Source organism: Xenopus laevis, chromosome 2L (assembly GCF_017654675.1).
Source record: "Xenopus laevis strain J_2021 chromosome 2L, Xenopus_laevis_v10.1, whole genome shotgun sequence".
NCBI lineage: Eukaryota > Metazoa > Chordata > Amphibia > Anura > Pipidae > Xenopus > Xenopus laevis.
Window position 1 is genome coordinate 69,766,911 of NC_054373.1, and position 16,681 is coordinate 69,783,591.

Sequence of the window (16,681 nt, forward strand, 5' to 3'; positions counted from 1 at the left end):
AAGGTCTAATCACCTTTAGCAACCAATCAGCAGGAAGCATATACCAATCACCTGCTTAAAAGTAAACATCTTATTAGTTGCTATATGTTACTGCTCCTGTGCAAACGTAGTGCCTAATAATACATATGGGGGCATATGTCTTTCTCTAGCCATCTCTCATACTGCACCAACTATTTTTCGAATACCCTGAAAACACTTAGGGGCATACTTATTATGCCGTGTAAAAAACAGCAGGATAATACACCTTACATCGCCAGGCTTCACTGTGTAAAAAAATGGAGCAACATTTTTATGCGTTTTCAATGTAAAAGAGGGATTTTTTTATATTCACCGTTAAATCCTTTTCTCTTCACCTACATTGGGACTTTATAGTTGGAATCAGAATCATACTATTCTCCTGCACACTTGGTAACCGTTCCTTCTTTCATTAGGGACTATTGCTTGAGAAGAGAGAGTAACTGGACAAGGTAAAGGTAGATTCAGCTAGTGCAAGTTTACTCCATCTAACTGTATTTTCTTTGTAGTCAGTACCCATAAGCGACCCCCTGCACTGAGGGGCAAATTTATTACGATGTGCAGAACGAAATTCGCTGAAAGAAACGGTGTAAAATTTATCAAGGTGCATGTAATTTTAATGCGAACGACAGACCTACTGCCATTATTTCTCTTCCCTGGATTGGGGGACACAGGCACCATGGGGATGAAGTTCCTGCAGGTTGGAGAATGGACAATAAGATGTTAACTCCTGCTCCGGGTTCCTCCCCTGCCTCTTCCTGTTTAGAGTCAGTTTCAACCGAAGAAGGAGCAACATCACACTGGCAATCCAAACCAGAGGAGGAATCTCCCCCACCCCCCTCAGAATTTAAGAATCACAGGAAGGGACAGCCTGTGTCCCCTAATGTAGGTGAAGAGAAAAGGATTTAAGGGCGAGTATAAAAAAATCCTTTTTTCTCTTCCCTAGATTGGGGGACACAGGCATCATGGGGATATCCCAAAGCAAACCCTGAGGATGGGACACTTTAACCCCTTGAGGTGTTCAGTTTAGCACTGTCTGCAACATGTACTAATTGAGCATGTGGAATGGGCTAGAACTTTAAAGGAAGGTGATTTCCCCCTCACTGCGTAGGCTCTAGTGATGGTAGAAGGGATCCATCTAGCAACTATCGCCTTGGACGCCTTTGTTCCTCTTCTTGGCCCTTCTTGATTTAGATGGAATTCTGACAATACCTTGGGCAGGTATTCCGGTCTTCATCTTAGGACCACCTTGTCTCCATGGACGATGGTGAAGGGAGGCTTGCACGACAGGATCCTTTTGTAAGACTGACAGCACCAGGTTTAAATCCCATGGAGGAACCAATCTGGTAGGTTGGAAGGTTCTCAAATTGATACGCGGCGCTATTTTCTGCTGGTAGAGTATTGAAAGTGCCAAGACCTGTACCTTTAGGGAACTCAAGGCAAGTCCCTTTGACAGTCCATCCTGGAGAAAAGACAGGATATCTTTTTCCTTGCCATACGTGGATCCAAGTGGTTGGATCCACACCATCTGATGAAGTCTTCCAAACTCGGTAGTAGATTTCAAATGAAACAGGCTTGCGTGCCCGTAACATGGTGGGGCCGGCATCTGAGGGAGCCCCATATGTCTTAAAGTGGACCTGTCACCCAGACACAAAAATCTGTATAATAAACGTCCTTTTCAAATTAAACATGAAATCCAATTTCTATTTTTTATTAAAGCATTCATAGCTGTTGTAAGCTCATTTAAAAATCTCAGCTGTCAATCAAATATTGTTTGCCACTCCTCTATGCGTCAAACTTCAGAACATTGTGGTTGTATCTGGACGCCATCAAGTCCACCTCTGGGAGTGTCCACCTTTCTACTTTCTCTTGGAACACTTCAGGGTGTAAGCTCCATTCTCCCTGATCTAGTGACTCGTGGCTTAAGTAGTCCGCCATCCAATTGTCTACTCCTGGAATGTAAACAGCCGATATCTCTGGTACGTTGTAATACCAGAATCCTTTGTGCTTCTGCCAGGGACGCTGGACTGCGGATGCCCCCCCCCGGTGGTTTATGTATGTTATCTCACTGTATGCGACTGCTTTTACATGGAGCTGATCCATCTAGTGTTCCAACAAGTATCGAATCTAGCAGATTGATTTGGAGGAGTCTTTCCACTTTGTTCAAATGACCCTGCACTGTCTGTTGACCTAGTACTCTGCCCCACCCCTTTAGGTTGGCATCCATAGTTACCACTGTCCAGGAGTGGTTGGGAAATGGTTTTGCTGTGGTTGATTAACCATCCCAACTGTTGTGCCTGTTCTGGTGAAAAGGCCTTGACTAGGATATCATCCAAGTACGGAGTGACTCTTATGCCCCTTTCTCGGAGTTCCAACAACGCTTTTTTTTTGATGAATAGGTTTAGGGCCTTTAAGTCGAGAAATGGTCTGTAGGATCCATCCTTTTTGGGCACCATGAAGAGATTGGAGTAGAAGCCTCTTCCTCGATCTGTGACCAGAACTGGTAGGATGACCCAGGAGGTGGCTAGGTCTTGGATGACTGCCAGGGCTGCTTCCCGTTTGGGATTGGTTCTGGGGAGCCGGGATACAAAAAAACCTTCGAGGAGGGGGCTGTAGCAGTTCGATTAGATATCCTTGAGATATCACTTGGAGGACCCATTGGTCTCTGATTTGACTTAGAAGTGGCCCTTCTAAGGAGGTCCCCCCAGGGGTGGGTGTGTCTTCATGCAGAAGTAGGTTTGTCTTGGGAGGACTTGGTGGGTCCCTTGGAGGAGGACCAACCTGATCCTTGTTTGTTGTGGTAGTGTGGATGGCTACTTGTGTTGAGTTTGTCGGTCTGCGGCTTCGTCCTCTGCCCTTGGCGAAATGGACGAAAGAAGGGTCTCTTGGGTTTGGTTTGTGGGAGGAGCGTACTCTTGCCACCCGTTGCTTGTGATGTTATCTTGTTGAATTCTGCACCAAAAAGCTGTTTGCCTTGGAAGGGCACCTTTTTGATGTTAAATCCGCCGACCATGTTGTTAACCATAGGACGCTACGGGTTGCTTTGGACTGAACCGAAGCCTTGGTGACCAACTTTGCAGAGTCTAGTGCTGTGTCACAGATGTAGGCTGTTGTATCTGCTATCTGAGACAGCAAGAGATCTGTCTTCGGACCCTAGAAGTTGTGCTACCTGTTGCACCCAGACTTCCATAGCCTTCACCACCCAGACAAATGCAACCATCGGCCTAAAAGCCTTCCTAATGCGGTGGATGGTAGATTTACAAAAACCCTCTAGTTTCTTGTCTATTGGGTCCTTAAAGGGGATCTATCGCGAAAATAAAATTCTCTGAATGGATAGTTGAGGTGGAAATATTAAAATCTTCAAATATATTTCTTTAGCAGAAATGCTTACTTTTTTGTAAAATATTAATACATGCAGTTAGGGATCTTTCTCTGAGAGACTGTTCAAGCTACTACTGAATGGGAGTGGCTTCTCACTAGCTATGATGTCACTTCCTCCATATTGTATAACAACCAACTGTTACTGTGGAAGCTCCTTGTGAGAAAAGTAAGCCTGTCAGGTCTGCACATTCTCTCAAGTAATATCAGCAATATCCTGTTGGCTGACCATTGATTTCCATAGAGCACAGTTAGGGGGGCGACCTGGCAGTTCGTGGGAAGGGGAGTGTGAGAAGAAAGAACAAGGAAGACGGGCAGAAGACAGCAAATTGGACAGGTCCTCCTTGTTCTCCTTTGCAGTGTCGGACTGGGGGACCTGGGGCCCACCGGGGCTGCTGTCCCGGAGCCCCCCTCCGGTCACTCTTGCTGAGTTTGCACCGATATGTGCCGGAGCGCTGCGTGTGTGCGCATGCGCGCTGTGACGCGTGTGTGCGCATGCGTGAACTCACACAAAACTTTTCACAGCAAGAGGAAGCTTCCGAATTTCGGATCTGGGCCGGCGGGGCCCACAAGAGCCAGGGGCCCAGTCCGACCCTGCTCCTTTGGGTCTTCGGAACTACAGCAGTGCGTGAACTTCACCTGTTCCCCAGGGTATCCTGCTGCAACCACCGCCTCCACAGTGCGCACAGGGCTCAACACTGCATGCAAGTCACCAGGCTGCACAGGGAGGTGTGGCACTGTGAACTAATCATCGCACTGCTCAATTGACACCGGAACTGCGCTCTGACCCAAATTGACACCGGAACTGCGTGCTGATGCCTCACTGAATGCGCAAATTGCCTTAAAGACTGCATGTATCAAGCCCTCCACCTCTTTCTGTGTTCTCTGGGCTCTGGGACATAATCCTAATCTGTGTCCCTCCTCTTCAGAGGAAAGGTCCTGGTCCTTTGAGGACCCGGGATGAGCGGGGGGTGGTCAGGTGACTGTCCTGTATCTGTGCTGGAGTAGACAGACGTTCAAGGACCTTGTCCAGCGTCTCCGGAATGCAAGCTAGATTTTGCAAACCAGCAAGGGAGAGGGAAAGTGCACGCACCAGTTCAAAGTCAGGGCTCATGTATGATGCTGTGGCTATGTTTGCACTCGGAAGAGTGAGGGTTTGAGAAGTGTTAGGGGTGCTGGTAGGTCTACACAAGGTTCACACAGGGTCAGGCAAAACCATGGAAAATTTGGATTAACATATTATGCAGGAAAAATAGGATACCAGAGGTGTGGCATGAGCAGGTACTAAGGACTTGGCAGGATTTGCCTCCTCTGTCTTGTCTGCCATGATTTGCAAGACACATGTCGTAAAATTACACCTTGATAAATTTTACACTTTTTCCTTCTGTGAATTTCGTTTTACACATCATAATAAATTTGCCCCTTAGTGCAGGGAGTTGCTTATGGGTACTTACTACAATGAAAACAGCCAGATGGAGGTAACTTGCACTAGCTGAATCTTCTTTTACCTGTCCATTTACTCTGTCCTCTCAAGAAACATGAAAGAAGGAACGCTTACCAAGAGTGCAGGAGAATAGTATGATTCTGATTACAACTATAAAGTCTTTCAAACATTTCAGAGCATGCAAAGAAAAAAGAAAGAAGCAACAAATGTTTGTATAATGTATGCGGTAAAGAGGTGGTTCAGTTTTAAGTTAACTTTTGGTATATTATAGAATGGCTAATTCCAAGGAACTGTTCAATAGGCCTTCATTTTTTATTTTGTAAAGTTTCTAAATTATTTGCCTACTTCTTCTGACCAGCTTTCAAATGGGGGTCACTATGCATCTAAAAAAAATGTTCTTTAAGGCTACAAATGTATTGTTATTGCTACTTTTTATTACTCATCTTTCTATACAGGCCCTCTCCTATCCATATTCCAGACTCTTACTCAAATTGATGCATAGTCGCTAAGGTAATTTGGACCCTAGAAAACAGATGGCTGAAATTGCAAACTCGAGAGCTGCTGAATAAAAAGTTAACTCAAAAAACACAAACAATAAAAAATTAAACCAATTGCAAATGGTCACAGAATATCTCTCTACGTCATAATAAAGGTTAATTTAAATGTGAACAATCCCTTTAATGGCCCACCATATCCTTACATTTCCCTACAGGAATGTTCTTATTACTCAGGAATAACTACCTATACAGGCACTTTTAAATCACTCTTTACTTGTAATAAAAAACCTAGGGAGTTGTGCCTGTTGTGGAGAGCTCCATCTATGATGCATGTGACCAAACCCCCAAAGACTTCAATGAATAATGGCTTTTTTAAATGGACTGTGGCCAGGTAGCCTAAGAAGATTATACCTGGTTCAAGACAAAAGTCACAAACACACACAGTAGTGGAAAATAAAAAAGGGTACAGTGCCCTTTTAAATAAATTTGCACATATCAGCTCATCAATTTTCAGTGATGAGCGGATATGTCTTAATATACCTCCTGGAGCCTGAGGGGTATGCACTAGATCCATCTCCCCAGGGTGTCCAGTTCTGGAAATCATTACAGGCTCTTCTACAACACTGATGCTGTTGCGCTGCATGAGCTCCTGCAGTAGGTTGAAGATTTCTTCTGCCCTTGAGCACTTGAATGCAAAGATCCCTGGAGAAAAAAAAATAATTGAAAAAGAGACATTATGCTAAACTCTGTGGTGTCCTACAGGGTTCTGTATTGCGTCCTAGGTAAGCTGACTGGGAGATCGGCAATTTCCATGTAATTCCGCGCATGCGCAGTTGTTGCAAACCGGAAAACTGCTCCAACTGAGCATGCGCAGAAATACCAGTTAGCTTACAGAGGACGCAGAAGATGGATGCGTGGAACTCCGCTGGAAGAATCTGCGCCGAGGGGTAAGTATGGAGCATTTCCCCAGGGGGCTAGTTAGCCTGGGGAGGAGGGGTCTACGTAGGGTGGGGGGTACAAGGTTTTTTGCAAAAGGGTTTCCTTCTCCTTTAAGCATTAGCATTCTTAGTATTTTCCCACTGACTGTGACAGGGAAGTCCCCAAACTCTTCACAGTTTGTCACTAGGGGATGGTAGTTTTAGGGTTGAAAAAGTGGGCAGAGACACCAACAGCCAATCAGATTTCACCTATTGAATTTTATTGGTTTAAATGTAATATGCCAGGATTGTTAAACTTTGCAAAATTAATTACAGGGTAATTGTGGTTAGAAAATTTGGGCAGAGCCATCAGCAGAAAATTGCATTTTACCTGACTTTCAATCCCACAATCTTTATGCCAAGGTCCCCAAACTTTGCACAGTTGGTCACTGGGTAACTGCAGTTCAAAAATAGAAACAATGGATGGGGCAACCAACAGCCAATCAAATTTCATCCATTGATTTTCATCGGTTTAAATTTAAAATGCTGTCATTCTCACGCTATTTATGCCGGGTGCCAAAACATTGTATAGTTTGTGGCTGGGTGACTTTGTCTAAAGGTTCGAAAAATTGGGCACACCTACTTACCGCCAATCACAATTCACCGTTTGACTACCATTTTTTAAATATTAATGCCAGGCTCCCAAAACTTTGCAGAGGTAGCCACTGGGTAACTGCAGTTCAAGTTTAAAAAAAAAGGTGGGCGGAGCCACGATCAATCAGATGTCATTTATTGACTTTCCATGGGGAAATTTAAATTGCTTCCATTCTAACATAGTAAGTTAGTTTGAAAAAAAAGACAGCCTATATATACAATATATAATCTACCTAACTACTAGTTGATCCAGACGAAGGCAAAAAAAACATTTGAAGCAACTCCAATTTTCCTGATATTAAAAGCCCAGTTATGTGACTCAATCAGCCATGTTTCAGTCACACCAATCTCATCATATGACAGGTCATGGTATATCTAGTATAGGTAAATCTAAAAACAACTGGACTTGCTGAGTAATCGATGAAGACGTTTCACTTCTCATCCGAGCAGCTTCTTCAGTTCAACTGACTGGTGTGGGAAATTCTCGGCATATAAACTCTTCCACTAATCCAATCACAATGGCACATTGTAACTCTTCAAAGAGGTGACATCTGAAGAAATTTATAGAGGTGTAGATTCTGTGTAGTTACTGTGATAGGATTATCCAATGTGTCATGCAACTCCTAGAAAGAGGTGTTACTTGTGCGAGTTGCATGAATGAAGTGTTCTGAAACCGCCGTCTTCATTGATTACTCAGCAAGTCCAGTTGTTTTTAGATTTACCTATACTAGACAATCTTATCATATTTTCCCCCAGCACCTCCAGCTTTCCCATTTTACCAGTCACTCTTTGTATTTGCAAACATACATTTAATACTGGTACCATATTGCATAAATCACAGGTGGTCCTCCCTGTCCTTAACAGTACCCCCAACCATATCTCCTCCCCTATTTCCACTTCTTTTGCCCACTACCTTATCTAACCTCTCTTCCACGGAATCCTTTACCCAGTTTAAAATCTCCTTCAACCCTCTAGCCATCTTCTCCCCCAAAGCAGCTGCACATCATCATTGAGGTGCAGCCCATCCCTGGCAAAGAGCCTGTAGCTGATTGAGACATAAGTCCAGTTCTCCAAAAACCCACCTCCCTACACCAACCTCTCAGCCACGCATTAATCTCCCTAAGCTCCCGCTGACTTAACGTGGCACATGTAATACCTCTGAGAAAATTACCTTGTAAATCCTTGCCCTCAACTTTACATCTAGTATTTTAAAACCATTCTTGAGAGCTTTACCACCTCCCTTAACTTTTGTTATTGGTATGTGTACCAAGACCACCGGGTCTTCCTCAGCCCCTCCCAAAAAACTGTACACTTGTTCCACTACATGCCGAACCCTACCACCAGGCAAGCAGCATGTTCGGCATGATGGGTGCTCTGAGAGTCAGCCTGCTCCATACACGTCAGATCAGAGCTATCATCAGCATTTTTCAGCCAAAATGGTGAGTCTGTTGCTTTGGACAAGCTGTCCTTCTATCCTCTAGGTGGCCCTATGTGACTTAATATTGAGGTAAAGAAGTTAATAGGAATGAAGAGAAAGGCATTTATAAACTTCAAGTATGTGAGGACAGAAAGCTGCATTTAACTTATATTTAACTTACATTTCCCTCTTTCTTCTAATTAAGGGGGAGGGGTTAATCAGGTAAATTCTGAACAGGCTTTGTGTGCTCTGGTTGAAACCTTAAACTTGTGAAGGCAAAGTGAGTGTGGGGCTGCTAAGTGAGTGTTGCATGTGAATTAAGTGTTAAGCAGTGTTAAAAACCTTAAGGCGTTGGTGTTTGCTGTGCATGCTGGGTGCAAGGAGGGAGTAAGTGCAAATAACTGACTGCTGTGTGTTCTATGAGTTATCTGACTGAGAAAAACAGCTTTTTCTTTTCTCTCTTTGGGGTAAACTAGTTGATACATTAAGTGCATTTATTTTCTTTTTGTGTTTTAGCTTTAGAGGTCTAAGGGGAACATTTTTTAAAAAAAAAAAGTTAATAAGGGGTTATTTTACTGCTGGTAGCAAATAGCATTTTTTCCGTCTTTCCCTCTTTCTTCTAATTAAGGGGGAGGAGTTAATCAGGTAAATTCTGATCAGTCTTTGTGTGCTCTGGTTGAAACCTTAAACTTGTGAAGGCAAAGCGAGTGTGGGAGCTGCTAAGTGAGTGTTGCATGTGAATTAAGTGTTAAGCAGCGTTAAAAACCTTAAGGCGTTTAAAACCAAAAAGGCGTTTGTGAGGAATTACATTTGGGAGACTGTAAGTACCCAGTGTAAATATGAGTGGGTTTGCTGGTATTACTCAGTGTGTGTCTTGTCACATGTATGTGGTGTTGGAGCAGCAGTTCCATGAAGTATTTACATGTGAGAGATGTCTGTGGGTTTTCATCTTGGAATCTGAGCTGCAGACTCTAAGGGGTGAACTTGCAGCACTGAGAGCAGCGGCAAACGAGGAGAATGACAGGAGGCTCGCAGAGCAACCACTAGCAGGGGCTAGTGAAGTGGGGGGAGGAGATGGGGCAGTGGAGGCTAATGAGGGAGGAAGGTTTGTGACAGTCAAGAAGGGAAGTAGGGGACAGAAGGGTAGGGGGCTGGTCCACAGTTTGTCCAAAACAGCATATTCGTCGTTTTGGCTGAAGATGCTGGGGAGGAAAACTCTGAACTGGCGTGTATGGAGCAGGCTGACTCTTGGAGCACCCCAGGAGGCAGTGGCTCTAATACGGGTGGTGGGGGGAGTGCAAGGAAGGAAAGGCAGGTTCTAGTTATAAGGGATTCAATTATTAGAAAGGTGGATAGGGTAATCTGTTGCAAGGCCCCTACATGCCGAACAGTCTGCTGCTTGCCTGGTGCTAGGGTTCGGCATGTGGTGGAATGAGTGGACAGATTATTGGGAGGGGCTGGGGAAGACCCAGCGGTCTTGGTACACATAGGTATCAATGACAAAGTTAGAGGAGGTGGTGAAGTCCTCAAAAATGATTTTAAAAAACTAGGTGCAAAGGTGAGGACGAGGACTTCCAAAGTAATTTTCTCAGAGATATTACCTGAGCCACGAGCAACACTAAGGAGACAGCGGGAGCATAGGGAGATTAATGCTTGGCTGAAAGATTGGTGTAGGGAGGAGGGTTTGGGGTTTTTGGAGAACTGGACTGATTTCTCAGTCGGATACAGGCTCTTTGCTAGGGATGGGCTGCGCCTCAATGATGATGGGGCAGCTGTTTTGGGAGAGAAGATGGCTAGACGGTTGGAGGAGATTTTAAATTAGGTGTGGGGGGGGAGGGTTCAGTAAAAGATTCAGTGGAAGACAGGTTAGATGAGATAGTGGGCAAAGAAAGGGAAAATGGGGGAGGAGATTTGGCTGGGGGTACTGTTAAGGATAGGGAGGACCACATGTCATATGTTCAATATGGTACCAGTATTAAGTGTATGTTTACAAATGCAAGAAGTCGGACTGGTAAAATGGGAGAGCTGGAGCTGCTGGTGATGGAAGGAAAATATGATGTGATTGGTGTGGCCGAAACATGGCTGGGCAGTAAATATCAGTGGCTATACTTTGTTTCAGAGGGACAGAGGCAATAGAAAAGGAGGAGGGGTATGTCTGTATGTTAGGCAGGATTTAAAAGCTCATATAAAGGAGGAGGTTATGTTAGAAAATGAGGGGGCAGAAGTCGTATGGGTGGAGTTCTTCACCAATTGTAAAGAATCCAGCAAATTAATTGTAGGCGTATGCTATAGACCCCCTAATGTAAGTGAGGAGGTAGAGACAAAGCTCCTAATGCAAATAGAAAAGGCTGCTAGTTAAGGTAATGATAATGGGGGATTTTAATTTTTAATATTGACTGGAGCAAGCTAAAAACGCAGAACAGAAATGGTTGTCCTTTAAATTTATATTAAATCATTACTGTTCTCAATTTATTCCCTTAAGGACTAAATGTAGAAGCTCTAAGTATCATCCTGTGTGGCTTAATACAGAAGTAAAGAAGTTAATGGGAAAGAAGAGAAAGGCATTTAAAAACTACAAATCTGTAGGGACAGAAGCTGCATTTAATGAATATAAACACTGTAATAAATGTTCTAAATCAGCAATCCAGAAGGCTAAGAAAAGAAATGAAGAGTTAATTGCGGTGGAGGTGAAAACTAACCCTAAAAAGTTTTTTTAAATATATTACTAGTAAAAAGATGCAGGTTGAGAGTGTTGCTCCATTAAATAATGGTAACAGTATGGTTGTAACAGATACAGAAAAGGCAAATGTGTTAAATCAGTTATTTTCTTCAGTGTATACAATAGAGGAGTCTGGGTTCACAGGCTCACTTTATAACTGCACGAATGGTTCAGCTCAATCTAGTCAGTGGCTGACTCAGGATATGATTCAAAAAGCTTTAATACAAATTAATGTAAACAAGGCTCAAGGGCCTGATGGCATACACCCCCAGGTTCTAAGAGAGCTTAGTTCAGTTTTAGACCAGCCCTTATTTCTGATTTTCTCAGATTCATCTGGTATAGTGCCTATGGATTGGAGAAAAGCTGATGTTATTCCAATATTTAAAAAGGGATTACGATCTCAGCCTGGCAATTATAGGCCAGTAAGATTGACATCTGTAGTGGGCAAATTATTTGAAGGCTTGTTAAGGGATTACATTCAAAATTTTGTCCTAATGAATGGCATTATGAGCAACAATCAGCATGGCTTTATGAAGGATAGGTCATGTCAGACGAATTTGATTGCATTTTATGATGTGGTAAGTAAGATTCTGGACAGTGGGGGGGGGGGCAGTAGATGTGATCTATTTGGATTTTGCCAAAGCGCTTGATACTGTGCCCCACAAACTACTGCTTTCTAAACTAAGGTCTGTTGGGCTTAATGAAGTCGTTTGCACGTGGACGTGCTACAGGATCGGGTACAGAGGGTGGTTGTTAATGGGACATTCTCTACTTGGAGTAAGGTTCTTAGTGGGGTCCCCCAGGGCTCAGTATTGGGTCCACTTTTATTTAACTTGTTCATTAATGACTTAGGGGAGGGTGTTGTAAGTAATGTATCAGTGTTTGCAGATGACACAAAATTATCCAGCCCAATTAATTCCATCCAGGATGTTGCATCCTTGCAACATGATCTTGACAAACTGGCAATCTGGGCAGCTAGGTGGCAAATGAGATTCAATGTTGATAAATGTAAGGTCATGCACCTGGGATGTAAAAATATCCAAGCCACTTATACCCTTAATGGGACTGCACTAGGCGAATCCATTATGGAAAAGGACCTTGGAGTCCTTGTAGATGATAAACTTGGCTGTAGCAAGCAATGCCAGTCGGCAGCATCAAGGGCAAAAAAGGTCTTAAGCTGTATTAAAAGGGGCATAGAGTCAAGGGAGGAGGGGGTCATTCTTCCACTGTAAGCACTTGTAAGGCCCCATCTAGAATATGCCGTACAGTTTTGGTCTCCATCACTCAAACAGGACATTATTGTATTAGAGAGGGTACAGAGAAGGGCAACTAAACTGTTTCGGTAGCTGGTATGGAAAATCTTAGCTATGAGTAAAGACTGGCCAAATTGGGGATGTTCACGCTGGAGAAGAGCGTTTAAGGGGAGATATGATAACTATGTATAAATATATAAGTGGATAATGTAATAATCTCTCTAACGCTTTATTTACCAGTAGGTCTTTCCAGCTGACACAAGGTAACCTATTCCGATTAGAAGAAAAGAGGTTCCGCCTAAATATTCGGAAGGGGTTTTTTACAGTGAGAGCAGTAAAGATGTGGAATTCTCTCCCTGAATCAGTTGTACAGGCTGATACATTAGATAGCTTTAAGAAGGGGTTGGATGGCTTTTTAGCAAGTGAGGGAATACAGGGTTATGGGAAATAGCTCATAGTACAAGTTGATCCAGGGACTACCGTATATACTCGAGTATAAGCCGACCCGAGTATAAGCCGAGGTACCTAATTTTACCTACGAAAACTGGGACAATTTATTGACTCTAGTATAAGCCTAGACACAACTACAGCCCTGTCTCCCAGCAGCGCACATTCTGCCAAAGCGACCCCCCCAGCGATCAACTGGACTTCTTTGCAAAGTTGATGGTGACAGAGAATTGCCAAACGGATTACTGTGTGCATTGTCCCACTGTCCCACTACCATGTGCAGAGGGTGCTGTTTGATATTGCCATCACTGTTAATCTTTCGTATAACCAACAGAGGGCACTGTGTGATATTGCAGTCACTGTTAATCCTTCATATAACCAACAGAGGGCGCTGTGTGATATTGCAGTCACTGTTATTCTTTCATATAACCAACAGAGGGCGCTGTGTGATATTGCAGTCACTGTTATTCTTTCATATAACCAACAGAGGGCGCTGTGTGATAGTGCAGGCACTGTTAATCTTTCATATAACCAACAGATGGCACTGTGTGATATTGCAGTCACTGTTATTCTTTCATATAACCAACAGAGGGCACACTGTTATTCTTTCATATAACCAACAGAGGGTGCTGTGTGATATTGCAGTCACTGTTTATCTTTTATATAACCAACAGAGGGCGCACTGTTATTCTTTCATACAACCAACAGATGGCGCTGTGTGATATTGCAGTCACTGTTATTCTTTCATATAACCAACAGATGGCGCTGTGTGATATTGCAGTCACTGTTATTCTTTCATATAACCAACAGAGGGCGCACTGTTATTCTTTCATATAACCAACAGAGGGTGCTGTGTGATATTGCAGTCACTGTTTATCTTTTATATAACCAACAGAGGGCGCACTGTTATTCTTTCATACAACCAACAGATGGCGCTGTGTGATATTGCAGTCACTGTTATTCTTTCATATAACCAACAAAGGGCGCACTGTTATTCTTTCATATAACCAACAGAGGGCATTGTGGGATATTGCAGTCTCTCCCCAAGTGTACTGTTGGTATAGGAATGATTAAAAGTGACTGCAATCTTAGCTACTCGGGTCGGGTACCGCTGACCCGAGTATAAGCCGAGGTAGACTTTTTCAGCACATTTTGGATGCTGAAAAACTCGGCTTATACTCAGGTATATACGGTAGTCCCATTTTGGAGTAAGGAAGGAATTTTTTCCCCCTCTGAGGCAAATTGGAGAGGCTTCAGATGGGTTTTTTTGCCTTCCTCTGGATCAACTAGCAAATGGTTGAACTTGATGGACGTGTGTCTTTTTTCAACCTTACTTACTATGTTATATACAATAGAGGAGTCAGACTTCCAAGACCCACCTCAAAGCTGCACTGTTGGCTCATCTCAAGTCTGTGGGGACAGAAGCTGCATTTAACTTATATAAACACTATAATAAATGTTGTAAACCACCAATCCAAAAGGCAAAGATTTGAAATGAGGAGCGCATTTTGGCGGAGGCTAAGATATACCCCCAAAGTTTTTTAAGCATATTAATAGTAAATACATGCATGTTGAGTGTATTGCCCCTTTATATAATGGTACCAGTATGGTGGTAACAGATACAGAAAAGGCAAATGTGCATAATCAGTTATTTTCTTCAGTGTATACAATAGAGGAGTCAGAGTTTTTCCCGAACCGCACTCACCCTTATAAAGGGATTATGATCTCAGCCTGGCAATTATAGGCATGTAAATTTGACATCTGATGTGGGCAAATTATTTGGAGGCTTGTTAAGGGATTACATTCATAATTTTGTCCAAGTGAATGGCATTATGAGCTGGTCCTTCCATCTGACAAGAGGGCACAACACTCATTCCAATTAGAAGAGAGGAGGTTCTGTCCAAATATTTGGAAGTGAGGGAATACATGGCTATGGAAGATGCGATGGTGCCGTAGAGTTAAAAGTCAGACTTAAACACAACAAAAAACAAAAACTTTTTTTTCATTCTACTGTGAATGTGTTGGCCACTGGATTCTGAATAAAGAAGGAGGGAGGAAGAGGCTCACCCGCACGTGCCAAAGGCAGGTGCACTTCTCTACTAACAGGAGCACAGGCCCTAACATTTGGCACCCCACCATTGATTGAAGCTTTCGTTCTCCTTTAAGAGTAAACAAGATAAGAATATTATGCTAAGACAGAGGCGTGCTGGGTCATGTTGCATTGCCATCCAAGGCCCAGGAAGCCCCCACTGATGACTAGATCACTGCCCCTACCCCACTGCACTCTAGAAAGCTGTCTCTGTTGCCAAACACTATTTCCAGCCCTAAGGCAGAACATACAAATCCAATTAAATTTCAAAATTACAGCGATGTGAAAAAGTATTTGTGCTGTTCCTGATTTCCTTTTATTGAATATTTGTCACACTAAGGGCAGATTGATCAAGGGTCAAATTGAAAATTTTAATTTTTAAATTCGATTTTCAAATTTATTTTAGTGTAATTCAACTAAACAATAGTCCAAATTTGATTTGAGTTTAAAAAAAAATTTAAAATTAGAATTTTTAAATTTATCATGTACTGTCCTTTAAGAATTCAAATGTGACTATTTGCCATCTAAAACCTGCCGAATTGGTGTTTAGCCTATGGGCGTCCTCCTACAATCAATTTAGAGTCGGTTATTTTTTTTGGTGAAAAAAATCAATCAAATTCGATTAGAATTCAATTCAATAGGTTCTAAATACTTGGTATGCGGTTAAGGCTAACCGGCACCTCAGCAACCCATTATCGATACTGGCGCCCATCTCTATTTTCAGTGAGGTGATACCGGATTTGTACTTGCAGCCGTGGCAACAACAAAGTATCACAAAGATTGGGGACCTCTATGATCACAATGGACTGAAACTCTTTTCCAACCTGAAAACGCAATATGAACTACCGGACGCCCAACTGTATACCTTCCTTCGGCTACAACACTACTTACGAACAAACAAATGGCTGAGCGCACATCAACCAACCAGATTTGAAGTAAAGTGCTGGAATCCCATGAGAACCAAGAAGGGTGCTACTACCATCTATAACATTCTGATACAAAGCATTACAGGCCAACCACTGTCGGCTAAGGAAGCATGGGAAAGAGACCTGAACATGTCAATAGATGCGGAGACATGGGAATACCGGTTCAGGCAAACCTCCAAATTCTCTAGGGCGCTCAATCACCATGAACTAACCGCAAAAATAATGTACCGCTGGTACATGACCCCGGAGAGAATACATAAAGCCTTCCCCATGGTCCCAAATAACTGCTGGAGATGCCAATCTGGAGTCGGAACCATGTTCCACATGTGGTGGGCTTGTCCCATTGCACAAACTTACTGGACCACAGTCAACAATCTTATTACAGAAACCACGGGAATATCCCATATACTGGTACCAGAAATGGTCTTATTGGGTCTCTTTACGCAGAACATGGATAAAAACGAGAAAAGGGCTACCACCCAAATACTATTGGCCAGCAGAAGTTTACTAGCAAAAAACTGGAAGAAGCCCAAATTACCTACAGTTCAGGAAGTAAAACAAGAAGTGGATCGCATACAGCTGTACGAAAGGAATGTCCTGTGGACCATCTGACTAAAGTTGTCATCGGCCTGGGTTCCGGTCCAAAAAGAACGTTTGCTTACCTTTTTTTTTTTTCATGTAGTCGATTCGTTTGCCAGTTCTCCCTACATGATCCCTCCCTCCTCCCTCCCCCTCTTCCCTACTTTCTTCTCTTTCGTTTCTTTTCCTTTCCCCTTTCTAATCTATGACAAGAATGTTGTCACAAATACCTGAAAATTGTTAATAAAAAAAAAAAAAAAAAAAAAATAGGTCAATCCTATTCACACAAATTTAAAAAATTCAAATTCTTTAATACATTTTGATTGGTAATTTTTTTTAAATTTCA

At 42.8% G+C, this 16,681-nt stretch overlaps 1 protein-coding gene across 5 annotated transcripts in view; it reads right to left on the reverse strand.

Moving 5' to 3' along the window:
* frs3.L (fibroblast growth factor receptor substrate 3 L homeolog) overlaps window positions 1-16,681 on the reverse strand; it is an 86,122-nt gene that overhangs the window by 11,132 nt on the left and 58,309 nt on the right. For all 5 annotated transcript variants that reach the window (XM_041582005.1, XM_041582004.1, XM_041582007.1 and 2 more), the window contains one exon: window positions 5,875-6,036. In XM_041582005.1, coding sequence (XP_041437939.1) covers window positions 5,875-6,036 — 162 coding nt within the window. The remainder of the gene's footprint in view (window positions 1-5,874; window positions 6,037-16,681) is intronic.